The sequence below is a fragment of the Gouania willdenowi genome, chromosome 22, assembly GCF_900634775.1.
Source record: "Gouania willdenowi chromosome 22, fGouWil2.1, whole genome shotgun sequence".
NCBI lineage: Eukaryota > Metazoa > Chordata > Actinopteri > Blenniiformes > Gobiesocidae > Gouania > Gouania willdenowi.
The window spans coordinates 23259187-23286272 of NC_041065.1; the positions used below are offsets into that span (position 1 = coordinate 23259187).

At 37.1% G+C, this 27086-nt stretch overlaps 1 protein-coding gene across 1 annotated transcript; it reads left to right on the top strand.

Annotated features, from left to right (window-relative positions):
- On the top strand, positions 1–25589 carry plcb2 (phospholipase C, beta 2). The gene is made up of 33 exons (XM_028437178.1): positions 1–180; positions 854–931; positions 1540–1608; positions 2869–3009; positions 3463–3542; positions 3614–3667; positions 3755–3830; positions 4747–4847; positions 5882–6042; positions 6130–6276; positions 6366–6523; positions 8179–8261; positions 8371–8455; positions 9302–9536; positions 9607–9686; positions 9778–9874; positions 9989–10073; positions 10203–10327; positions 10719–10870; positions 11825–11989; positions 12097–12196; positions 12453–12557; positions 13006–13019; positions 14189–14254; positions 14422–14506; positions 15327–15455; positions 17064–17250; positions 17704–17842; positions 18926–18990; positions 20237–20287; positions 20460–20517; positions 23305–23388; positions 25090–25589. Exons 1-33 carry the CDS (start codon positions 97–99, stop codon positions 25258–25260), a joined length of 3510 nt encoding a protein of 1169 aa, XP_028292979.1. The 5' UTR covers positions 1–96; the 3' UTR covers positions 25261–25589.
- The last annotated feature ends 1497 nt before the right edge of the window (positions 25590–27086 follow it).

The window sequence follows — 27086 nt, forward strand, 5'->3', positions numbered from 1 at the left end:
TGAACTCCTGCTTACTGCATCCTTTGGACGCACTCTTAGAGAAAGTTTAGACATGTCGACTCCATAGTTAGGGAACGCGTTTCAAGCCTAGGCAAGATGAATAAGAAAAGATACTTTCTGGATCCTCCAGTGGTCAAAGAATACATGCTGAAAGGAGAAAGATTTACAAAATGGTCAGAGGTAAGACAACAATACAGAGAAAGTGGAATATATCTAGGTTATTGAATGGTAAAGTTTAAATGTGCTAGATTGTTCCAGCGAGATTCATTTTGTCTTCTTTTTGAACAGTATGTTAAGTTGAGGTGTCGTTTATGTCGTATACTGTGCTAGATTGTGTTTAGCCTTTAACCCAAAGGCCTTTTTCTTCTTTTCTGATTAGAAAGACAGAATTTCTGACAGGTGACCCATGTCCAAGGACTGCTTCTTTTTACTTTTTTAAATCAATCTTTTAAGGCAGTGGCTAACCGTACGGTTGCCGTATCAATATATCGACATTCTATGCATACGTAGCACCCCTATTTAGCCAGTTTAGGTCACCTGATTGGTCAGTCATTGGCCAGTTTTGGTCGCGTGACGATGACGAAACCTTACCATCTGAACAGTCTGATACAGTATTGGGTTATAACCTAACCCTAAACCTAACCTTAAACCTAATCCTAACTCTAACCCTAAGACGCTACGCACTTGTACTTCAGTAACCGTACCAATAGCACCGGGGGTTGTCCGTACAGCAACCGTACAAATAGACACTTTCATTTTCAAACAACTAAACTAAAAACTCTACTTTAGCATCAAGCAGCTCATTAAATATAGAAAATTCTGTGTGAAAGCCCACTGCCTTTTCTCCATCAAGGACTCAAGAAAGACGACTCCTGTCACCATGAAGATGGATCCCAAAGGTTTTTTTGTCTACTGGATCAACCAAAGCAAGGTAACGCCAAACAGCAATGACAGTCAGTAAGGTTCATTTAAGTTTTCACTGCCAACCGAGAGGGTTTCAGAAAAGTAATAATAGAAATACATAGACATATGCTTTCAGCTGGGTTGGTTTCTGCAATGAAAATAAACAGATATACTAAAAACGCAATTAATTATAGATTTAGCTAAATGGGAGATGCTTTACCTATAGCCCAAAGTTGAGGTTTTTGTTTGGTATCCATGTAATCCTGTACTGTAATGAATAGTCTATTTTTAATGATCTGCCGTGCTCTATTTCACTGACACATGCACAGAGGCACCTTCTGGTTTCCACCACATCAGTGAAGCAGCGAGGCTTGCATTGAATCTGAGCCTCATGGGTTCAGCCTGAGTCCTGCTGGCACGCATCAGCAGAAAAGACAGCTTTAATTCACATTTTAGTAATGGAAAGAAAAAATAGTATTGCTTCAGTTTTCTGCATCACTGTCTGGCCCACAATACACAACTAAGCAACCTTGTAGATTGCGTACTTAAAGCCAAATGATGACTTGCATCCATAAATGGACGGGCGCCCACATGTTGAATTTAGAGTTGGAGATGATTTCTACCTCTTGTTTCTAGGAAACAACGTTCCTGGATGTTGCTACCATCAGAGATACCAGGACAGGGAAATGTGCAAAACTTCCCAAAGTAAGTGTTGCAGCAATATTTCATGTTCAAAGTCACACACTGACTACAAACAGGTGTGTTTGTAGTCATTGTATGTAGGAATCTGTGCAAACATGCAAATATGCTGTTTAGGCCTTAGTTTGCACATTCATACAGGGATATGGGAAGTGTATTTGCAATGCAAAAATGACACCGGACTCAAGTGGCCTAGTCAGCTTTAGTGTGGGAGCACTCAGAGGAACCAACAAACAAACAGAAAATGCGTGTGTGTGTGTGTTTAAACTGGACTGAACGATCATGTGGAAAGAAGTGCGAGCTGGAGTGTTGTTGGATGATCTTCTTCCTTTTGGGCCTCTGACAACTTGTTGTACATGTTGGCCTCATGCAGACTTAAACTCTGCACTTCTGAGAGAGTATAAACTATAGACAGGAAATGCAACAATTAGTGTGTTTTTGTTGGAGTATTTGTTTGTTGATGTAAATCTTTGCATGTCCAAGTCCGTGGATTAGCTTTTGTTAGTGAAATAAATCGGGTGACGCTTTTGTACAAAATCTATGAACCCATTTAACACAAAGATAGAAACAAAGTTGGATAAAGTTTATTATCAATCTATAATCAATTTCCATGCTATAGGCTGCCACAATAGTGGCATTGACATAAGACAAGCCGTTTTCAGTGGATTCCTTCTTTTTTAAAGTTTTTTCCAACAAAAAGTCCTAAAGGCAGTTAAACAGCTCTATTGATGTAGTTATATCCCTTTTTTGAATTTCCCATGCAGTCTTACATAATGTCTATGAACTGATTCAAAGTAATTTTGCTTTATATTTGCAGAAATGCAACCAGACAATAAACACACATTAAGCAATTGGATTGAAACTGATTGGTGAACAGTCTTTCACTGATTGGAGAAATGAACATAAAACACAGATGAATGCCAATGATTGTTGGAGAAATTATGAGATGTTGCACAGATTTTCCTAACTCAGACGTAAGGGCAGACTGGTTTTAAGGTTATTAATGAATAATGATGTGTAGGCCTCTTTCACAAACAGATCTAGTAAAAATATTCTCTACGTTGCATACAAAGCTTTTATACTCAATAGTAATTCATATTAACTGTAGACTACAATACATGGACAATGTTCCACTTTCCTTCCATAATGTAAAGATGTCTGTCAGATTAGTGTGTGTCAATGAATTTGTTTTGTATGTGTGTCAGCCCTGGGTTGGTACTTTGGAATCTGTAATGACTTCCTCTTTACTTTTTTTTACTTTCTCAGCAACCAAAGGTCCGCAATGTGTTCAACATGGACTTCCCTGACAGCAACCATCTCGCCAAAACATTTACCATTGTCTCTGGGCCAGATACAGTGAATCTGACCTTCCATAACTTTTTCGCGAGCAAGGAGAAAGTCATTCAGGTAATAAATCCACTCTGGCCACAATACATCAAACTTAACCAAATGTTTTGGTTACCTGAAACATTATAGTCCCACTGCAGTAAATGTGACCACAATTTGAATGTAATCATAGATTTCATCAGTGACAGACACCTGAATACTTTCTGTCTGAATCGAACCTTTAACATAAACATGTTAGCTGTACTTTCCCTTTATCGTCTCTCATTGATCACACTGGCCTGTATCCATTAAACCCTCTCACTCCCTTTTAGTCTTCATTATGTTATGACCTCAACATCCGGTTTTAATCAACTGTAATGAAATTACAATCCTGCTTTGCTCAATTACAGCATCAAGTATTCCAAAGCTCTGAGACAGTGCCTTTTAGTGATAGATTTGAGAGTCTGGTGAAGCTTTTGCAATGAATTATTGTCTAATGGTGTAAAAATGTAACTGTTTTATTTTGCTTATGAGAATTGGGCAGATGACATTTTGGCCATTGCCTACAATGCAGCAAGAAACAACTCCTGCAGACAAGTCTTCCTGGACAAAATGTAAGAAAACGTCATGTCATCAGTCCACTGCACTTCGTGGGTTTCTAATCACTCTCTGTGATCTATCTCAGATATACTCGCCTTTCTCTTCAGACCAACAAAGATGGCAAAATCCCAGTGAAAAAGTAGGTTATGAATCAAACAACAACACTGTGTTTGTGTGGGGTAAATGTTTCACTATTTTTTTTTGCTTCTTGTGAATGTTTTCTCAGTATCTACAAGATGTTCCCCTCTGATAAAAAGAGGGTGGAATGTGCTTTGGCTTCAGCTCACCTCCCTAAAGGAAAGGTCAGGAGCTTCAGGTTTAGTTTAGTTCACCCCCCCCCCAAACTCCCAATACAATTCTATTCACGATACTGGGTTCACGATATGATTGCCTCACTATTTATTTTCCAAAATGGGACTGTAGACAAATGATGAATGAAAAATATTCCTCCATTTTTTTTGGGAAAAAAAAATAGAAAATACTGTACTATTTTCCTTTTATTTTTCATTGTCAAACTAATCCCTTGATAAACTATTCAAAACAATGCAATTTAACTAAAAATAAATCTTGAATGAAATAAATAAAGGAATAATACAAATGAAGAAGAAGCCTATTAATTTAAATTCTGGTTCTATAGTAAACAATGCAAAACTGCTTAATAGTTATTTTTCTTTTTAAAAGTGCAACTAAAAATGTTTTTTTGTGCCTTAACAATTGGACTTTCTTAACAACAGTCATTGCACTGTAATTACATCAGATATTTGTTTGGACCAGCAGAGGGTGCTGGTAACCCAGTGGTAGGTTGGCATGCAGACATTCTTGCAGTGAAGAAGAGATGCTATGCTAGCAGACAGAGCTAATTGGAAAAACATGACTTTTACGGTGCTAAAGGGGTAAGGAATCATTTATGAACATGTTAAGAGTAGAAGGCGGCCAGAAAGAAAGTAGTAGCAGATTCTGCCCGCCGCCTACGCTATCGATGTGAACTGTAATAGCTATTAGTCGATTTTTAACTGCCTTACAATTAATCGTTACATCCCTATTTCATATATAATCTTACTGTATATTATTGTTCCGTCTCTAATCAAATTGAATCCCTTTTTACATGTATAGCTATTGATCTAAAATTAATTTAACTTAGATTTATTAGAATGACATTATGTCAGTTAAATTCAGTGATTAAGTGTCTAACCTTCATATTGTGTGTTCACTTTTCAGTTTGACTCTATCAAGGCTGACGTCTTTACTGAGTCCGCCTTCAGGGTCTTTATGGTCAACTTGTGCCCTCGCCCTGAGATCTTGGAGATCTTCACTTCTTAGTGAGTGACGTTGTTTAAATTGTGAATCTCTATTTTGTTGCATTCATTAGTTATTACATTGTGAAGTTTACAAACACAAAATAAAACTTTTTTCTTTCTGTAAATAAGTAAACAACCTGAAAAAAGGCAGTGGAATGTTTTGGCATTACATTTAAAACATGGCATAAATCAGGAGTGGACTGGGACAAAAATTCCAACCATTTTCTGTCCAGACCAGCCCACTTCATTGTCAGCTACACCATGTAGAAGCTGTTATTAAGTCAGTGATGCTCAACATGTGGCTATTTATGTCTTAATTTTAACTATTGTTCCTCCAAAAACCTTAAAAGGGGGAAACATTTTAACCCATTATTACCTCTTTCCTTTGTCCAATTTTTGCCCCTTTTCAAAAAGTTTTGACACTTTTTTCATACTTAAGCTACCTTTTGCTAATAAATATCCCCTTTTCCTATGTTCTGTCAATTTTTGCAAGTTCTTCTGACACTTTTATCCAATTTTTGTCCTTTCTTAAATTTTTTTTGGCCACTTTTTATCTAAAAAAGTTAACCTTTGTCAAATAAATATGACTCATTTCCTTTTTCCCTACATTTTGCCTCTTTTTGTTTCACATATTTGCCCTTTTTCACTATTGTTTGCCACATTTTGCCCATTTAAGGTACCCTTTGCCATGACATATCACCTGGTTCCTCTTTTATTGCTCATTTTTTGGCCACTCTTTGACTGCTTTTGTCCCATTTTAGTCACTTTACACTCTTGTCACGTTTTTACCACTTTTGGACCATTTTTGGCCACCTGTTACCATGTCTGTCTCCACTCGCTCGTCAAAAAATCCCCCCAAAAATGTAGCAAACCGGACCGGCTTACTTTGGGTCGACGGCCCACTGGGACGATGCCTGGTATGCCAGACGGCCAGTCCACCCCTGGGGTAAACTAAATGATGCTAGTTGTTGAACGGGTTCAGGTGGCAGTTTGTTGGTATAAGCATCAATGACGTGTTTATCATGCGATTCTCATGGATGACCCCTGCCTTTCAGCTCTAACAAACCCACCATGACAAAAGAAAACTTCACTAAGTTCCTAAATGAGAAGCAGAGAGACTCCCGGCTGAACGAGGAGCTGTTTCCACGCCTGAGGCAAGATCAGATTAAAGCTCTGATTGAAAAGTACGAGCCGTGCTCCAATAACTCCAACAGAGGTGAGGTTCTCTGAAGCTGTTACCTGCTAACAGAAATAGAAAGAAATGGAGAGGTTTCAGATGACTTGTGTCTATTTTTCACTGCAGGTCTGATTTCTCCTGAGGGGTTGTTGTACTTCCTAATGGGTCCAGAGACAACTGTGGTCATGCAAGACACTTTGGCCAAATGTCAGGACATGACTCAACCCATTCCCCACTACTTCATTAAGTCCTCCCACAACACATATCTAACAGGTCACAAGCATTTTCCTGTTTTGAGCCAATACCCATGGTTCCTGTTTGAGTATACTAAATACTTGACTTCCTCCTTAATTTTTGTGTAGCCGGTCAGTTCTCTGGCTTGTCGTCTCCTGAGATGTACCGTCAGTGTCTTCTGTCTGGGTGTCGGTGTCTGGAGCTGGACTGCTGGAAGGGAAAACCTCCAGATGAAGAGCCCATAATTACTCATGGCTTCACAATGACCACTGAGATCCTCTTTAAGGTGGCTACACACGTTTCGTTATGATCATTTCATGATCAAAACAAGTAGTGTTGAATCTAAATTAAAGACTTTGAAAACAGCTTGATGTGAATAATAGTAATTAAAAAAAAACCTCTCTTATGTATATTTCCATTATTAAAAATTGTATTTAAAACAAAAACATACAATATAACATTAAAAAATATTCAAGAAAAAATATTTGGTAACCATAAGATCAACAGAAATCAGTCACCTTTGTTCATTTATTTATTTATTATTATTATTATTATTATTATTATTATTATTATTATTATTATTATTATTACGTGGATGGCTGTTCATCATAGGAATGGGATCCACACAAGGTTCCTGCTGCTTAACAGAAGGTTTTCCTTGCCGCCATGATGAATTCATGTTGGGTGTGGGATACATATGTATGTGTATATACGTATATATGCATATGTGTGTATCCATAAAATGAAGAGTCCGTCTTTAAGACTGCTCTACTGTAAAGTGTCTTGAGATACCATTGGTTATGATTTGGCGCTATACAAATAAAAGATTGATTGATTGATTGATTATTTTGTAACTGTTTATTTATCATTTTATCAATGAATACAAATCAAAAATTTATTTGATATTTGTGTTGTAGTTTTTGAAGAACAACTTGTGGCATTCTGCCCCCTGGTGGCTGTAAGGTGTATCCAGATAGTCAACCTAAACCATGAACACCTCCGACTGTAAAAAGGAGAGAAAATGTATTAATGCCATTAAATATATTACAAATAAAATCATGTTGACAGAAAAATGTTAAACATTTGCGCAGGTTTCATAGCTATTCTGGGAAAAACTGCCTGAAGCACCACACAAGTTTTCTCTGCAAATTCCATTTGCACCTCAAGCCCACTAGATACTATATGGCCAAACACATTTTTGTTTGAACTTCAGGAAAATTGGTTGATCACTATTATTTTGTTGGCTGTGATGTGCTGGTGCTCTTTGTTTATGATGGAGATCAGCTTCACAGGATGACATGTCAACATGGTTGGTTTTTGTTCACATTGCGTTTCCGTTGAGGTCAGTTCTGTCTTTATTTGTATCATTTTGGGTTAAGCGGAGTCTTAGCTCTTGGTTTTGTCTTTGTTGGTAATGAGTTTTTCTGATACCTCCTGTTTCTACTCAGGTGTGTTTATTCTGCTAATTACCTTCCCAACTACTTTTTTTTTTTTTTCCCTGGCATTGTCCATATGTCTTCATGTCCCTGAATCTTTGCTGTGAGTTTTGTTCCAGATTGATGAGGTCTGGAGTTTTATTATCTTTGTTTTGTACTTTGTTGGCTTTAGGCTTTTGTTGCACTATTCTGCCTATGCCTCAGTCTCTGCGACTGGGTCCACAATTAACCCCACACCCTGACCTCTGGGGGACCCTGACCCGATATCTTACTGCCACAATTGGGATGTAAGCGTTGATGACCTTTTAATTCACATAGAAAAGAAAATATTTTCTCATCGTGTCCTCTACTAGGGATAAAGGCTTGACTGGTACCGGCTATTGGCATGAAATCACACCATATTACTTCTTTCTGTTCATGTGCTCAAAATAATTACATTTTGTAATAATTATGGCATATTGTAACCCTAACCCTAACAAAGTCTGTCCCCATATGAATATAATAGGATGTGATTGAGGCCATCGCAGAAAGCGCCTTCAAGACTTCCCAGTACCCTGTTATCCTTTCATTTGAGAACCATGTTGACTCGTAAGAACTGAATATTTACAAAAAATTACATCCAGTCAAGACATTGCAGCTATTTTTCACACTAATCTAACACACTGGGTAAAGTAGGTATTACTTTGATTTGTTTCAGGGTGAAGCAGCAGGAGAAGATGGCCAACTACTGCAAAACCATATTTGGTGACGCCCTGTTAACAGAGCCTCTGGATAAATACCCTGTGAGTACACTGTTGCAACACAGACCCCAGACAGCAACAATAAAAAGGATTGAGGAGATGAATTCACTAAACTGATGCTGGTGTGGATTCCCATGTCGTAATGTCTGTGGCTCAGTTGGTTTTCACAGTATTTGACATAAAAGTGCAGCCCCTGTATGGAGAACTTTGCTTTTTATTGTTTTCTTCCTTATCTCACCCTCACAGACTCCATACATTCACTGATTGGTATCACTTCCTGTACACTCTGTATGGAGTTAAACCTACAGGGTTCCTTATCTTAATTCAGAAGGACATGTTTTGGCATGTGATGTTGGCAGATTTATAGAACTAAAGTCATGAGACCTTTGCAACGCACTGCATTAGGAATGCATCAACACATCAAACGGTGTTGCATTTGAACAAAGTATTATAGATGACTCTAAATATATACTTGTTTGGTTATTAATATTTTTGCTGGATACTTTGAGGAACAGATTGCAGTTAGTGCATTAGGCTAAACTTCATGACTTCAATGAGGTTCTGTGAATCTTGTAATTGAGTTAAGATAATTGACTTTGTATTTGTAATTGGCATGGAAATTCTATAAAAACTGTCAATTACAATTTAAAACCATGTTAAAATTCTATGGCTCACACATACGTAGTTAACAATTATTAAAATATCAACTTTTTCCACTACCTGTCAGTTCTTCTCAGGATGATTTTACCATTTTAATTTCTTTTTACATCGGGGGCTATACAGACAAAAAAGGCTCAGATGCTCACACCAAAAATATGAATATGAATATTTTCATTGATTAGGAAGCCTAACAAGGTAACTGTGCTTTCATCAATCTCTGATATCTAGTTAAAGCCAGGCCAGCAAATCCCCAGCCCATCAGAGCTCATGGGCAAGATCCTGATCAAGAACAAGAAGGGCAGCCATGACAAGCCAGCACAGGCCAAGAAACCAATCACAGCCACCGCTGACCCCACCACAGCTACAGATGCATCTACACAGGATCCAAACACCCCCAACCAGGATCCAAACACCCCCAACCAGGATGCACCCAACCCAACTCCCAGCACCCAAGACAATCCGAGTAAAACACAGAGCTCATTTCAAACTTGGTTAATTGCACAAAGTATCTGACGTTAGTTATGTATCAAAAGCAGGGGGAGACGCGGTGGCTGATGAAGAACAGGAAGAGACAGAGGAACAGGATGAGGAGAAAATGAAGACATCGGATGAGGTAAAAGATGATAACTGTGTAATGTTTTATATCATCTGTTTCCTGCCAGAAGGGTTTGAACATCTGTCAACTTCTTGTCAATCCCCTGCAGGGCACAGCTGGACAAGAAGTAACATCATACGAGGCAATGTCATCATTGGTCAATTACATTCAGCCCAACAAATTCATCTCCTTCGACAACGCTCGAAGTTCGTCTGTGCAACAAAACACCCACAGTGTTTATTAACTACTAGCCCACGCAAACGCATCAAAATCAGTGATAGTTATGCAATTCTTCCTGTGGATTGTTTCCTTTGTCACAGAGAAAAACAAGAGTTACGTCATCTCGTCTTTTGTGGAGACCAAAGGAGAAGCGATGATCTCCAAAACTGCTGTTGAATTTGTAGAGTATCCTTTTACAGTGTTTTCAATATTGTCAAAGGACTGAATTGTGAGACAGAAATATTACAAATGTGATCAAACTGCAGAAAACAGAACACGAAAGCAGGTTTGTGCTTCCTAAACCTCATTTATTAGATACAATAAAAGGCAGATGAGCAGAATTTACCCCAAGGGAACCAGAATGGACTCATCCAACTACAATCCTCAACCTTTCTGGAATGTCGGCTGCCAGATGGTGGCGCTCAACTACCAAACAATGGGTAGAAATGAACGTTCTGTAAATTTCTTCAGAATTTGTGCATAAACATAATTTGAAAAAAAAAATACCCTATACATTTTATTATTTATTAAATCATTTAATTTTATTGTATTTTTAAAAATGATTTTAAGGGACAAACATTTATGTCCTTTTTTTTAAAAAATGTATCCTTTGCTTTAAAAAAAAAAAAAAGAGCTTTAAGAATTCATTTGTTTTGTTTTTTTTTTATTAATGTTTAGAACATTTAATGGCATAAACATGTATTATAGCTTGATGTCTGCTTTCTACCACAATAGGTCAGTGTTGCACCTCACCGGGATTTGCACAACTCAATGCAATTGAAAGGCTTTTCTTAGCATTAACAACTAAACCTGACACACGTTTCTTTGCAGATCTTCCCATGCAGCTGAACATGGCTTTGTTTGAATTCAACGGCAGAACAGGATACCTTCTAAAACATGATGTTATGCGTCGCAGCGACAAGAAATTTGATCCTTTCTGTGACAGGATTGACACTGTTGTGGCAAGCACGCTGACTATTAAGGCAAGTTCAAGGCCTTCTATGGAAGATTGCTCCTCTTCTACCTCAGCCATCTTTGTGATGTGTTCAACACTTAAGCCCCAAAAAGAAAAAGATAACTGCAAATGTACATTTCCCCCTTTTCCCCTCTTGGTATAGCGCTAGTTTTACATTGGCAAAAGTGGCCAAAAGGTTGTTAGCACATCCAAAGCCATTATGCGTGTGCAGACTGTACATTTGTTTCTCACTTCTTACAGTTTTACATGTCTTTTTCCCATTCACTCTAAAATAAATAATTTTTAAAGGTGCAGTAGGTAACTTGGAGGAGAGAGAGGACTTAGCATTAAATGTAAATAAGTACAACTTTCACAACCCTCCCCCTCCCTCTCTGCTGCTCTCCTGCCCTGCCATTCAAAGTTCAGTACATTTTTACAAACCTTTTATTTAATACAGATGCCTTTGTGACAAATAAATGAAGTTTCAATTGTGCAAGATTTCATCTCTTCCTTTTAAAGTTTATACATGAGCTGTTTACTGTATGCAAGGGAAACGTGGCATGATGTATTACCAAAAATAAATGTGAGGGGTGAAAGTAACTTTTACTTTGAGGTTCAAAGTAGGATCTATCAAGTGCTCTTTAAACCTCTGCTCATTCTGAACCTTTTATTTTCAGTAGGATTCTGAATTCAGCCTACATAGGACATGGAATGATTTTGATTTCCATTAATCATTCCTGTTATTTTGTTCTCAATAAAGATTTTTAACTGGAATATTTCATTCATTGAGATCAAGGGTGTGTTGCTTAAGTGTTACTTTGAGCCGTTCATATTGAATACAGTATACATTCACTTTTTTAAGGCTGATCTCACTGAGTTAAATTCACTGCACTTTCTGTTCTATACTTTGTCTCCTCTGTTCTCAAAACATGGTCTTATGACTAATCATTATCCTTTTTAAAATGTTTTATTGTCTTATCAGATCTATTCAGGACAGTTCTTGTCTGATAAGAGTGTGAAGACTGGTGTTGAGGTGGAGGTGTTTGGGCTGCCTGGAGACCCAAAGAAGAAATACCGCACCAAGTGGTCCACCACGCCCAATGCCATTAACCCAGTGTGGAATGAAGATCCTTTTGTTTTTGAAAAGGTTCGTTTTAAAGCATCTGCTTTTAATCATGTTTGCATTAAACCACACAAACAAGTTTATTTACAGTCAGTCTACGATCTCATCATGAATGTTATTCTTCACGTCAGATCTTGCTCCCAGAAATGGCTGCTCTAAGAATCGTGGTCCATGAAGAGAATGGAAAATTTGTGGGTCACAGAATTATCCCTCTTCATGCCATTCAATCAGGTCAGATACAAAAACACCTTATCTAATGTGGAGCTTCTTAATCATTCAGGTCAGAGTGTACTCAGCAGAATTAATCAGGCCAACCACAGTTGTTGCCTAAAGACCTCTTGTTCAAGAAGTCTTTCTCTTCTAATCTTTATATTTAATACATTCAGTCGTTCAGAGACCAAGATTGTTCACCATGTCATTTCATTTTTTTTAGGCCAGGAAATATGCAGCGTTTCTTTTCAATTTACTAGCATTTTATGCCCCACAGGCTTCCATCACATCGCCCTACGCAGTGAAAGCAACATGGTGCTCACTCTGCCTGGTATTTTTGTGTACATCGAGGTCAAGGACTACATCCCTGCTGCCTTTGCAGGTGGGTAACTTTTTACCAAAGATGGGAGATATTATTGGTCAATATATGCTATAAAATGTAATATTGGTTGACATTGTTTGACATGTTTTTATTGTTTTTATTTTTTTTTTATAAATATTTAGTTTTGTGTATTTTGACTCATTTTCATATTTTTGTATTTTTCTGTAAAGTATGTTTTTTTGGAGTCGTTTTGTGTTTTATGGAGCCTTTTGTATATTTTTGTGCATTTCTGTTGTCATTTTGTGTACTTCTTGTATAAATGTTTAGTTTTTTGTTTTATTTTACTCATTTAATATATTTTTATTATAAATACCGTATGTGTGGTGAGGGTGTGTTTTGAGATGTGTATGTGTGTGTGTGTGTGAGACTTGCTACCTGTCCTCCTGGTTGCCGTGTGGGACTCTCTCCATCTCCTCCGTGGGTTCTCTCACACATGCACGTGCATCAGCTGTGCGCATGCACGTGCACCTCCGTCACAGGTTGTTGAAATGCGTGTGTCTCACGCCCAATGAGTGAGACTTGAGAGGAAAAAAACAGACCCAGAAGCACTACAAAAAATACATGTTTTGCAACACCTAATAAGTCCAAAAAAATGGATACACACCATAGGGCCATGTGGAAGATGTTAAAAAAGTTTCAGGTGGAACAGACGTTGCAATATTGACCTTCTTTTGTGGACTGGAGTAAATTAACAGATTGGTGCGCTAGCAGCCCCTCACACTGAGGTCAAAAGCTGAATAGGTTTCATTTTTGGGTAAACATCAATGCGCCGTCTGAGCTAAATAAAATTCAAATAAACATTATGCAACACCAAACAAGTCCAAAATAATGCATGCACACACTCAAGCTATGTGCAAGCAGTCAAAAAAATTTCAGGTTGAACAGACATCGTGTCGGGGAGAAATTCGCTCCACACGCACGCATGCATGCATGCACACATGCACACACACATACACAGAACTTCCTTGATTTATTAGAGAGATAATTCTAAATAATACAAGTGAAAACAATATGTGCCATTGGAGACATCAACAAAGAAATAAATAAAATGGCACTTTTTCCATAAGTTTTCCATATAGTTCTCTGATGATGTTTTATGTGGAATACATTTAGTGGTGCATCACATGAAAAGTAGGAATAAACACATTTATTTCTTGGAGATGTAATTATAATTAAACCTAGAATTAGGTTGAGATACATATACAGTTATTGGTTAATATCAGAAACTGCGTGTTGCAAAATAATCGGATAAATATCAAACAGCTCTAGTTTTTACACTTTCTCTATTGTGAAAAGTAACCACATCCATGTTTCTTTTATTAATTTCCCATTAGCAGTGCCACAAGCAGGTAAACTGTTAAGGCCCTCATGGTAACCGGTTGGATGTGAGGAATTTAGTATAATGAAAAAAAACAACAAAAAACATACCTTTATATACAAGATACATATACAATTTACTATATAGTAATATACTATATACAATTTATATATATATATTATATATATTATAATATAGATATATATATATAGATATATATATAGATATATATATAGATATATATATATAGATATATATAGATATAGATATATACCACTCTTTCACATACATTTTTTTGTTCTTTTGTTTCCAGATTTTTACAGATGCCTTATTTAACCCGACAAAGGGCACAGAGAAGACAACAAAGACACCTAAAGAGGTAAGAAGGACATTAGAAGCTGTTTACTCAACTTTAAAACCCTATCAGTAGAGTACAGTCCTTCTCCATCTTTCCTACAAAACCACAGCAGCATTAATTGAGTTCCTGGTGAAGGACTGATTTCTCAAATCATAATGTCACTGTTCTTTTTCATATGACCCCTGCAGTCCTCCTCTGACTACGTGTCTCCCTATGAGCTGCCTCTTGTAGCACAGCCCCCTGCGGTTAAAGAAATGGAGGTTCCTGCTGCAGGTAATCAGGCTGCTTTGACCCTGAACCTCTGGGTACTGTTTGTCACAATGGACACTTGTTAGGCTTGAAATTAGACGTATGGATCAGGAAATCCCATTAATTTTCTACTAGAGAAGTCTATTCAGAGACTATTTATAAAACATGTGCTATTTGAAGCCATACATGTTTATCAGGACCCACATTGAACACAATTCAAGATGGCATTTAGCTTCTCGGCATTCAGAATTTCTTGTGTAATATGCTACATGAATACTGTATGCTTCCTACATTGATTTTCAACCAATTTGCATGTTCTGTTTATGATTTTATTTTTTACATGACCACTGTAATCTAAAAATAAAAACTTTTATTGCGCATATTTGGATTTCAAAATAAACATAAAAAAATTGAGTTTTAAAATGTAAAGATACTTTTTCTAACCTTAGATCGATTTTGACTTTAATTTGAACAATGTTTATACATTTTAGAATGTATAATATAAATTCTATTTCAGTAATATTTAGATACAACAAATAATAAAACAATTATGGACCATATACCTTTAATTAAGAGGTTATTAAATTCTGATTTCCAAATATCATTTGATGCAAACACTAGATTGAATATTATGAGCCATCTGGTCCCGGTTAATTCATAGTATTTCACTTAATTATGTATGTTTTTTCTTTCTTGTCTTTCTTTCTTCTTTTGTGTTTATTCTTTTTATTGTAATATTTCTCGAGCATCTGTAACATGTGATTCCCCCTGGGATAAATAAAGTTCTGATTCTGATTCTAAAGTTAGAAGTTGCACCTGTGTTACTGATATTTTACACTTCCAGAAACAGCCACACCTGAACCCACATCGCTGTCACCACCTGAAGCTAACGATGCGATGGAAAACAAAGCTGAGGATCCACAGCCCACAGCTGAGTCTCCTCCAGACCCTGAGCCGGAAGACGTAGCAACCAGCTGAGGAAAGTCCTTTACCTGTAAATCCTCCAATTCTGGTGCCTGTCCCAGAGACAGAAGTGGAACCTAAAACCAAAGAAGAGCCAGAAATTACAGCAAACGCAGATTCTGCATCAGACGGAAACAGTCAGAGGAGTCACAGATGCTCCTGAGGAACCAACTGAAGATATACCACTGCTGAGACGTACCCGCTGCTGAAGACGTACCCGCTGCTGAAGACGTACCAGCTGCTGAAGTCGTGCCAGCTGCTGAAGACTGTTGTGCTCCTGTTGTGCTCAGTCCCACCAATGCAAACTCAACTCAAGGTAACACTTAAAGGGGCAGTATTATGAAACATTCCTTTATAATGGTTTTGCTACAGTGATTTACAGTACATTGTGTTAGCCTCATTCAGAGGGCCAAAGATGAAAAAGTTCTGTTTCCTACAACCCTTCTAATTATACATTTGTTAAAAGTGAGATCCAAAAGGGCAAGTTGGATTTTTCCCCCTTATGAGTCATAAGGGGGAACTCCTCCTCCTGACAATCCTCACTCCTCCTACCCTACATAAGAATGTGAGGCGCCTCCATCTCAAACTATCTCACAAAAACAAACATGGCGAAGGCAGTTGATGTTACCGTTAACATCACAGTTTGTATATTTACATTCAGTTTAAAGATAATTCGAAGGGCAGCGTGAACGATCACAACCAGTTTCATTTTTAGTAGCCATACACCGCCTCGCATCACCTTCAGGGGATGATCTGCCGTGTTTGTGACCTAATCCAATTCCAGCACTAGGACAAAACAATGGTCTATCTTTTTAATTGACTAATCCTGTCGTCAGATGAAGTGAGGAGGACAAGAAAAGTGACTAACAGCTTTGGTGAGTGTTTGTGAACAGCGGACAGCGGATTTCCTCTGCTGCACAACGTGGTGCATCATAATTAGTTTCACTTTTAGTAGCCGTGATACCGCATTGTATCGCTTTATGGGATGATCTGGGGTGTTTGTGACCCAAGGCGGACTCAGCAGTTTGACAAAACGATGGACTGTTGTCTTAAAATAACTATTTTGGTGTCAGACGAGGTGAAGAGGAGAAGGCATGACTGTTAATGATTTACCCCCCGCTGCTGCTGATGTGATAACACACCCTGAAGCAGCGTTTGTCAGACTCACAATCACAGTAGCTGCTTAAATAGACGTGTTTTTTGGCTGAAACCAATAACAAGAGAGTGTGGATAGCAAAAACAATTTGCTATGGCAATCAGCTGTGGAGTAGAGTCGGCATCTACAGGACACGCCTACTCATGTATATGCCTGAAGGCCTCAAAACAGCCTGTTTTTACGAGCCCTCAGAAAGTGACTTTCAGAGGGCTAAAACTCTGGAAGACAGGCAAGTTTGGGAAATAAACCTCAAATACTTTGTTGTTGGGGTTCTTAGAACAAATTGGAGATGGGTGAAAAATAACGTTATACTGGACCTTCTGACTTGCACTTACCACAGCCGTCGATCACTGAACTTTATCAAGAAAGTCTGCGAACCATGTGCAGAAAAACGATGCACGGGTTTCTTGCACAAATAACTGTATATCACGTGAACAGCTCAGTCCTTTTGTGTTTGAGCAGGAGAGCCTTTGACCGTGAGCACCGAGGAACTGACTCAGCACAAGAACTACACAAAGGTCATCAAGCGACAAGAGAAAGAGCTGAAGGAAACAGAGAAGAAGTATCAGAAAAAAGCAGATGAGCTGATTCAGAAATACACAGACTCTTTCAAAGCCATCAAGAAGAAGATTTCTATGAAGAAAAAAGAGTAAGACCTGTTTTTCAAAAATAAAACGTGAGCGGATATTTGATAAATCAGGGTTTTTGTGATATATACAGCCTCATATTTCCAACTGTTAACATCTATTAAAGACTGTTTATTGCAGAGCATGTTCTACAGCGCATTAATGCTTGCCCACTAATGAAGTTGTTGATGTTTTGGTCAGGACAACCAAGATTATATTCAGAAGCACGAGGATACTCTGTAGCTCTTTTTAAATAAATGTCAGCGAAAGAAGTAAACAACTAAATCAGTGAATGCTGCTGTGCTTTTAAATGCACGACCCTTCCTAATGAACCCTATGCAGCCCACTGTTCGACAGAGGTTGAATATAGGCTTTGTTGTTTTTTTTAGTGCATGTGACGACTGTAAGTACAGTCAATAAGCTGTACTTTATCAGTGAGTGTCAGGCCTTCATTTATAACAACATGTGTTCACCAGGGACAGCGACACGTCTGAGTCCAGCGTGAAAACGGAGCAGGTGCAGGAACAGAAAGAGAAGATGCAGGCCGAACTGCTGGCACTTTGGAGGGAGAAGTGTGACCAGCTGAAAAAGAAGAAGGAGCAGTTTGCAGCAGAGGTGAGTCGAAAATTGTCAGAAACTGCAAAGATGGGAAAACAACTGCTTTTCATTGATGCATCTTACAATAAAAATCGATTATATATTGATATAACTGTAGTGGCAACACCAAATCAAAACTTTACCACTTCTTGCAGGACATGAAGTTTTCTGACTCATCCATTCCAAGTATAATCAAAAATTTTTTTTCTCTTTAATCCCAAAAAATAGAAAACAAAAATAAAAAGTAATTTAAAGTACAGTCTCAGTGTCCCATAAAACAATAAATCCTTACGTAACAACGACAATGACAACAACATTCTCAAATGGGTTTTTATTGTTTAACATTACAGAAGAAGTGTCGTTTTAAACTGGACAGGCTAATGAAAAAATTATTCACGTGATTTATTGTGTGCGAGGTTTATACACCCTTAAACGCATGTCAAACTCAAAACCAGCCCTTATAGAGCAGTGATTCTCAACTGGTAGGTCGGAATCCAAAAGTGGATCACGGACCAGTACTGGATGTGTCGCGGACAGCTGATCAAAAATAAATAATCAATGTCTATCATGTTGGATTTGTATTTTATTTTGAAAGAAACTTTTCCTTTGACAGGCATGCTGTGAAAAGCATGTTGCGCAGGAAAATATATCTATTTATGTTTTAAAAAAGATTACATATGTGTGTTTTCAACAGCTATTTTTGAAAAAATTAATTAATTAATTAATTGAAAACATAAATCGTTGTGTAAATCACCAGAGCATTTGGTTGTGGTTGAATCGGTCCCTTCTAAATTCATAAATTAAATGATACTCCAAAATATTTGCAGAGGCTATTTGTTTTCACAAACAATCTCACAAATTTCCTCTAAATGACAGACAAAATTGTCACAGAAATTTAAAATTCTGAAGTTGAGTCCTGCAGGGACTGATTTATTATTTGGATTATTGGTGCCTTACATACTGTATATATCAGGTATGCATAGAAGTGCAAACCAGGGCACAATAATGTTGAATTAGCACAAGTGTCATTGTTGATTTGAGTACAGTGAGTTGTTGGAAGTGATTATTTAAGTGATGGTTGTGATTTGTTTGTTGTGGCAGAGACTGACCAAACTGATGGAGATGGCCATGGAGAGACACAGCAGTGAGCTGAAGTCCTTGGAGAGGTGCACACACACGCACACACACGCGCACACACACACACACACACACACACACACACACACACACACACACACACACACACACACACACACACAACTGGAGCCTTTTTTCCAACTCCGCTGTGTTTTCTGTCAACTGCGTGTGTGCACCTGCTTCTCAGTTGTACTAATTTGTCCGTACTAAAACAATCACCGCAAACAGTTCCAGATTTCATGAATCGCATTGCGTCCCTTGCATTAATTTATTTGCATTTCCTCCTCCCATATTTTTGCTCCCCCGAAGAGATCCGCCTACTATGCATATTCATTAGAGAGGAACGCGCTAAATAGAATGAGGGCGCATTCTGACGTGCTGAAGATGTGCATTCCTGATTCCCTGGTCTTTGTACTCCTTATTAGCGTGTGGAGTGAAGTTTGCACACATTTACCACTAAACCTTTTGTAAATCCTGTACTGTAAAAAAATAAAACTGTACTGCAGTTCTGTCTGTATCACATATTTTTATTGTCACAAAACAGAAGCCTGGACCAATATATTAAATGGGACGCATTCTGGCCATCTTCTATTACTAAAACAAGGAATTTTCTATAAAGATAAAGATGAACACATTTACAAGACAAGGAAACAACATTTTTAATAAACTTTGATAAACTGTCTATAAATGGCTAAAACAGGTACTTTTAGCAAGCTTCCATTTCTTTTCTTTTCAATAATCTTAGTAAAGTATGAAAACAGTAGCTGGAAATCCAATTAGAGGCTAATTTAAAGAGTAAACAATTTCTCAGGCACCAATGAAAAATCTACTAATTTCACCCCCCTCATATCCTTGATCCCCCCTCTGAGCCGTTTATGATAAGTGTGGGTGCTCCCAGCTGGCTAATGTCTTTCTCAGGATGGCCGTTATTACTCAACAGGTTTGTAACCAGCAGTAGGGATTTACAGGTACAGCAGTGATCATTCACCTGCCCACAACTACATTACGTAACAATATATGTTCATTTTTTGCCTGCAAATATAAGTCTACAAAAGCCAAGCTACTGAATTTTAGTTTTTGTCCATCTGTTCGTTCCGTATTGCATCCATTTTTGCAGAGATTTATAAACAACAATGATATATATTTATTTGTATATTCTTTATTTCAATTTTATAGGTTAGAACAGGTCATAAAAGGATATTTAATCTTCAATTTTTGGCATCATGTGGTATTTTTAAAAAATCTGCACTTGCTGTTTCTTCTCTTTTTTTGTAGTGAAAGCAAAGATCGCAGGAAATCAATGTCAAAAAGTTGCTCAGATAAAAAGTAAGTTTTTTTTTTTTTTTTTTTTTAAACCTACATTGCAATAAATGATGGGAAGCAGCTCAGCTTCTTTTTCCCCCCTGGTCACATGACAGCGCCACAAGCCTGGCTGGGTTTAGTGAATTTTTCACATCATGTACGAGTGGTCTAATTACAAGTAATTATCTTTGTTTAGGCTGAAAAGGGCAGCGAGCACAGAAGTGCTGGATGATGCGAGTCCGTCTGACGCAACAGTGAGTAGGAACTTGATTTTTTTTTTTTTCAATAAATTCAAATGAGTAGATTTGTAGCTTTTCTATTCATGTAGAAATAGGAGACGCAAACGCTAAAGACAGACACAGATATGCGTGTTCTTGTTTTGATTGGTGGCTAAAGAGTGAGGAAGAAGATGCACATAATACGTAAGCCTCACTACAAAGTCTGCTTTGTTCTAATATGTGTGAGTCATCAGATCCTTTTGCAGTGCACCACAAGGTTACTCCATTTTTCTCATATTTGAAGCTCTCCAACAGCATTTCTACGATAAAGATGGAAATGAAAAAAAAAAATCGAAATTAGCTCAACAATGTGAGATTCTAGTGAATAAGCTCAGGATATTGCAAAAAAAACCTGTGCAACTTTTAGACTTAGAATTTCAAATTCTAAAAATAAAACATGGAAATGAGCACATGCAAAGAAGTACAACAAAATATATATTATATATACAAATACAGTATATAAATACAATATATACAGTATATATGTGTGTGTGCGTAAGCTGGTGTAAAAAGCTACATCTGTATTACAAGATAGATGTAATTTTTAGGTAGAATTAATTTAATAGTATTCATTTTTTCTGTATTTGCTCAACAATAAAGTAGATTATTGGATAAAAAACTGCATCATCAGCATGAGAGCTTATAACGGCAGATAATCATGCAAGCTAACATGGAGAGAGGTCCTTGTTTTGCAAAGACTGGCAAGATATTTAGCAGAAGTGTTTGCTCTGTTATCTGTGCTGCTGGGCCTTCATTGTCTACTTGTGTAGTAAAAAAAGGAAGAAGAAAAAACATCCAGAAAAGGATTTAATATATTTTAATATTTACTGAATAATAAGTTCAACCACACACTGCAAATATAACATGCTTGAGTTTACTCTGAGTTTCTATGCAAAATGTTGCACAGCAGCATCGATTGTGCCAGTCAATAACCTCATGTTATGCTGCTAGGAATGCCAGCTTTTTCCTTCTATTGCTCTAACATTAAGGTCACAAGCTTGCACATGTTATTGAGTTAGTTTGAGTTTTAGTTTATCACACTTTAACACTGTTAAAGTAACGGATTCCTGCAGTTTTACTTTAAAATCTCAAGATTTAGAGTAATTAATATCAAAAATCCATCATTGAGTGTAGCTGATAGTTTCAGAAACACCAAATAATAAAAAAAACAAGAGTCATGTAAGGCAGTGTTTCTCAAATGGGGGTACGCGATGGCACTAAAGGGGGTACTTGAGAGAGAGAGAGAGAGAGAGAGATGAAAGCATAAAAAATATGTGTTTTATAATGTTTGATTTTAGTTAAAATGATATTCATACTAATTATTACCAGCAACTAACAAAACGACAACAAAAACACAGAAAATAAAAGAAAAATATATCGAATAATAAAAGAACAAACAACAAAATACACAAAATGACACCAAAAAACACACTAAGAGAGAAAAACACTATTACCAGCACAACACGAAACAACAACAAAGACACACTAAATGAGAGAAAAATTCCTAAGATCACTACAAAATACCAAAAATAACAGAGAAACATGCAAAATGACATAAGAAACAATCAAACAACACCAAAAACACACCTACTGATATAGAATAATTTAAATAATACCATCAACACACAAAAAACGACAACAAAAACACACAAAATAAGAGAGAAATACACTGAATAATAAAAAGAACAGACAAAAACAACAAAATGACACAAAAAACACACAAAATGATGATAGAAATGATCTTAATTAGAACATCAACTGAAAATACAAAGGTCAGTTTTGGTCTTACATCAGGAGGGTGATGACCATAACTGATAAAAAATTATGGAAATAAATCTATTCAGGAAGCACTAAATAATGTTTCATTTTACTCGTTTACAAAATGAGATTTTGACATGGTTATCACTCATTCATTCCATCATTATGTTCTATAGTTGTTTTTTCATAGAATTCTGAGCAAAATGTTGTCGTCAAAGGGGGCGCTTGTATTAAAAAAAGATTGAGAACCACTGATGTCAGGGATCTCTGGGCATTCATGGTCATGTTACTCTTAAAAAGGATGTGTGGATAATTCAAACTGATAAAAACAAATGTATATATATATTTTTAATCATATATACATAAATCACACGTTCATATGGCTTAAAGTGAAATACATAAACCTCCATGAACACGTGCAGATGCTCACCTGTTGATAAATACGCTGGCATATACATAAGTGTAGAAACACCTTCTGTGCAGCACATCTGAACACATTCAATGATTGTGTATTAGTCAGTGGCTGTTTACAGGGAGCAGGCTCATCCATGTGTGGAGGATGACTCACTGGGCTCTTCCCTTCATCCTCTGTCGTCTCACCCACATTCAGACCTGCTGTATCTGTGATGAAAACGTGCCTCTGCTCTGCTCTTACCCATTCAGTCCAAGTAAAACCAGAAAACCTTTTCCTCATCCAGCCACAGGGTTCGAACAATGTCCAACTACCTATTTATCACCTACTTCCTTGTAGCTGTTGATAAAAAAAAAAACTCTTAAATTTCCTGGAAACAGAATACACACGTGCACAATGGGTTGTGTAAACCAAATTGACTGCAGCGCATTGATCCACATCTTAGGTTGCGTTCCCTGGGACACATACATGAAAAGTAACATGAGCTAGTGAACAGTATACACACTGTGAGCATGTTACTGCAAACACGTTTACAAAGTCAAACCCACAAATCAATAGCGTTTCACTGGAGTGTCTTTGTCTTGTGTTGTCAGTCCTCAGATAACAGTTCTCAGCAGAACGCTCTGATGAAGAAACAGGCTGAAACACTGGAGGAAATCAAAGTCCTGACAAATCAGGTACACACGAGTGCCACTAGATTCTTTTTTCTGTGGGTTGGAGGAGAGTTTTTATTAGGGGATTAAGAATTGGCCGACATCGATATATCAGCATGAATCATACATATTTTTATGACTTGTTTTGTCGTGTGGAATGTTAAAAAAAGGCTTGATCGAGTGATATTAGTTAGCAACAGTAAAAAAACTGAGCCAGTTATTATTAACCAATGTCAATTTCAAACTTAAACATAAGAATATTGTACAATTGAATCAAATGACAATATAGAAAACCCTCAGAAATAACGTCAATAAATCCACTAAAAGCAAAAAATTAGAAATTAAAACTGCAAAACAAGCACTAGTTTAACATGAACATAAGAATTAAAGACCCCACACACCCCCAACACGGTCTGTTCACACTTCTACCCTCAGGACGGAAGTACAGAAGTGTGAAATGCAGGACAACCAACGTTTCCTCTGCTATCAGACTCCTCAACAGCCAATAGAATGGGATATATTTCACTATGCACAGCGCACACTTTATATTTAACTTTTCTATCTTTTCTACCTTGTACATATTTATATTTATTTTTATTACTTTTTAAATTATTATAATTATTGTTACTATACTTTTCTCTTCATTTGTTTTATTTATTTGTTTGTTTTTATTTTTTTGTGGCATCCATTGTGGTGGGCAGAATAGAAATGTCATTGTACAGGGAAACATGTTTCTTTACTGTGCACATGACAATAAACACTTTGAATGTTGAATCTTTGAATGTTGAATATTCTAGAGTGGAATAGGATAAATAATAAAACAAGTTGGAAGTCCCTGAAAATTACCCTTAATAAGAATAATTAAAAAAACGAAATAATCCTTTTATAGTGCAAAATAAGTTCACGGTTATTTTTTTTTATTGTCAGTATGTCGTGTAAAAATACTGAAAGCGTAAAAAACACTATTGTCTATTGTCCTATTGTGTTGATGTAATGTGTGTGTTGTTGCTGATCTTAAATGTTTTTACTGCAGATTTTATTGTTCTTATTGATTTTTAAGCTGTTGAATGTTTTCTGTTGCACTTATTGATCATGTAAAGCACATCGAGTTGCCTTGTGTATGAAATGCGCTCTACAATTACATTTGCATTGCTTTATATCACAGATTTTAGATTCAGACCAATATATATTTTTTTATGAAAACGGACCGATAGCCGATATCAATATTAGATCGGGACACCCTTAGTTTTTACATACTTGGATGTATTATCCAAACCAGTAATCACACACATTTATTGGTCTTTGGTCTTGAATATGGATATTGTTGCACACAAAGTAGCACAGTTACAAGGTATTTAAGGGTAAAACTCTTCAAATTTTTTTACTTTAAACATATTTTACTGCTTCATGTAATATTTGCAAAAGAATAAATCATCTGTTTTCCAAGTTCAGGTCTATTGATTTCAACATGACCTTCAGTCATACTGTGGTAACTGTAGTTTTAATAGCTCTGATCACTCAGTCAACTATTGATTCGTACCTTTGAGCTCAGGCCAGTTTCCGATCTTCAGATTAGCCATAAATTTTACTTTTCCCTGGGCCAACAGATAAATCCTTCCCTAAAGATTATGACAACCACCAGCTGAGAAGAAATGCTACTAGAATAAAGGTCAACATCCCCCTTTCAGTAATCGTCAAGCTAACCTTTGGCTCTCATGTTGGCAGCTTAATCAAGAGGCCCTGAAGGAGAACGAGGAGAAACGGAGGTCCCTGCCTGCAGAAATAAAGGAGGCTGTGAATACCTGTGTGGGTGCGCACTTCCCCGACTTGATGGAAGAGGTTGGAAACAAAAAGGTGGAAGGAGCAGGCTTCTACGGAGACGTCTTTCTGGGTTAGATGTAGATTTTTAGCAGTGACAGCTCAGTGTAACTTTATGCGTTTTTAAGCTAAAATAAGAGAAGCACTCAGAAATAAGTTATTTAACCATTTTAAATATGTTATTCATATTCCGGCTTTTATTAGGAGAATTTGAAAACCAGTAATTATGTTTTCAAAACTGTCATTTAGTTTAAATGTAGATGTTTGTCTTCTTTGTGTTATTATCAAAAAAAAAAAAACCTTAGAAAGTGCTTTCATAGTGTCAATATCTTTTAGCTGGCATGATTTACTTCATAGTCTCATCCTGTTTTCTTCTAAATTCAAAACCAGAAATAAATATGACGAGAGAAATGCAATGACTACGTGTTTTTTTAGAGTCTTTGCGCTGAATGAGACAATGAGTTGGTTTGTCACACTTCTGTACGACGTCATCTTTGCATCTGTGATACTCAGTGAAGTCATTGCAAAGCCTTTGTGTTATTATGACTACTTTGAGATGTTTGAACGGTCACTCGTACCCTAAGTTACTTCAGCTATGATATGCTGTCCTTGTTAAATTAGATCTTAACTCTTCTGGTAAAATACAGTTAACTCAAAGCTTTAGTGAAACACAAACTGTTACATTACAAACAAAACCAGTCTAATAGAATAATGGTTGATACTTTTGACGTTTTTGCATGGTGATGACATAGGGGTCGGATAGATAACGCCTCAGCCTTCCAGACTACAGTGACATTAAAAAAAAAGGCAGTGGCTATCCGTAAGGTTGCCGTATCAATATACCGATATTCTGTCAGTACGCAGCACCCCTATTTGGCCAGTTGAGGTCACACGATAGGCCAGTCATTGGTCAGTTTAGGTTGCGTGAATAAGACTAAACCTAACCCTAAACTTAACCCTAACTCTAACCCTAACCCTAAAAATTGTTGGGATATGGGGTTGTAACCTAACCCTAACCCTAACCCTAATCCTAACCCTAACCCTAAGACGATACGTACGTGTACTTCGGTAACCGTATCAATAGTACCGGGGGTTGTCCGTACGACAACTGTACAAATAGACACTTTCTAAAAGAAATCGGATACGTATCAGATTTAAGACCACATATCAAAGTGACCTGGGTCGGATTTGAAAAAAGTTGAATTGTGCTGTTCAGACTGTCTTTAACAGATCGGATACAGGTCCCGTATGGGCTAAAACAATCACATTTTGGTAGCATTTGTCTGCAGCGTGAACATAGACAAAAAGATGCAAAACTCAAGTTTTTATTAAACATGTCAGAGGTTTTGTTAAAAAGTGATAAAAACCCAATTGTTTCATATATCTGATGGTTAAGGTATATTTTACATTTCTCTAAACTGTCAACATCTTCATTAAACTGGTTAACACACTATTTCTGTGTGCCTCCTGAAAAAACAAAACTTTACGGATAAAATGAGCTGTGTGCAGGCGACGAACTCCTGTTCTATTTGTAACCACATTGTGCAGCGGTTCACTCAGCAGTTGGAACATGCAGTTCACTGCCAATAAGCCTTTTTTGTTTCTTTTTCTGTTTTTCTCCCTGAATTCTCTCCTTAGCTTCTTGCTTTAAACCTCTACAGTGACCAGTATAATTAGGCGCAATTGGGTTTGACTGATATACAATACCACATAATTGTGGTACAAATGCAATATCCATGATGCATCAGATGGTCCTTTTGAAACAGCAGTAATTAGGGGCAAGAGGAAGTATGCATATATGTAAGCATAAAAAGAAACTCTTTTTTTTCAGGACAATAACGTCCTGATATACTGTAATCATGTTTAGTAGAAGAAAGTATTCAAACCTTTAAATGTAGACACGT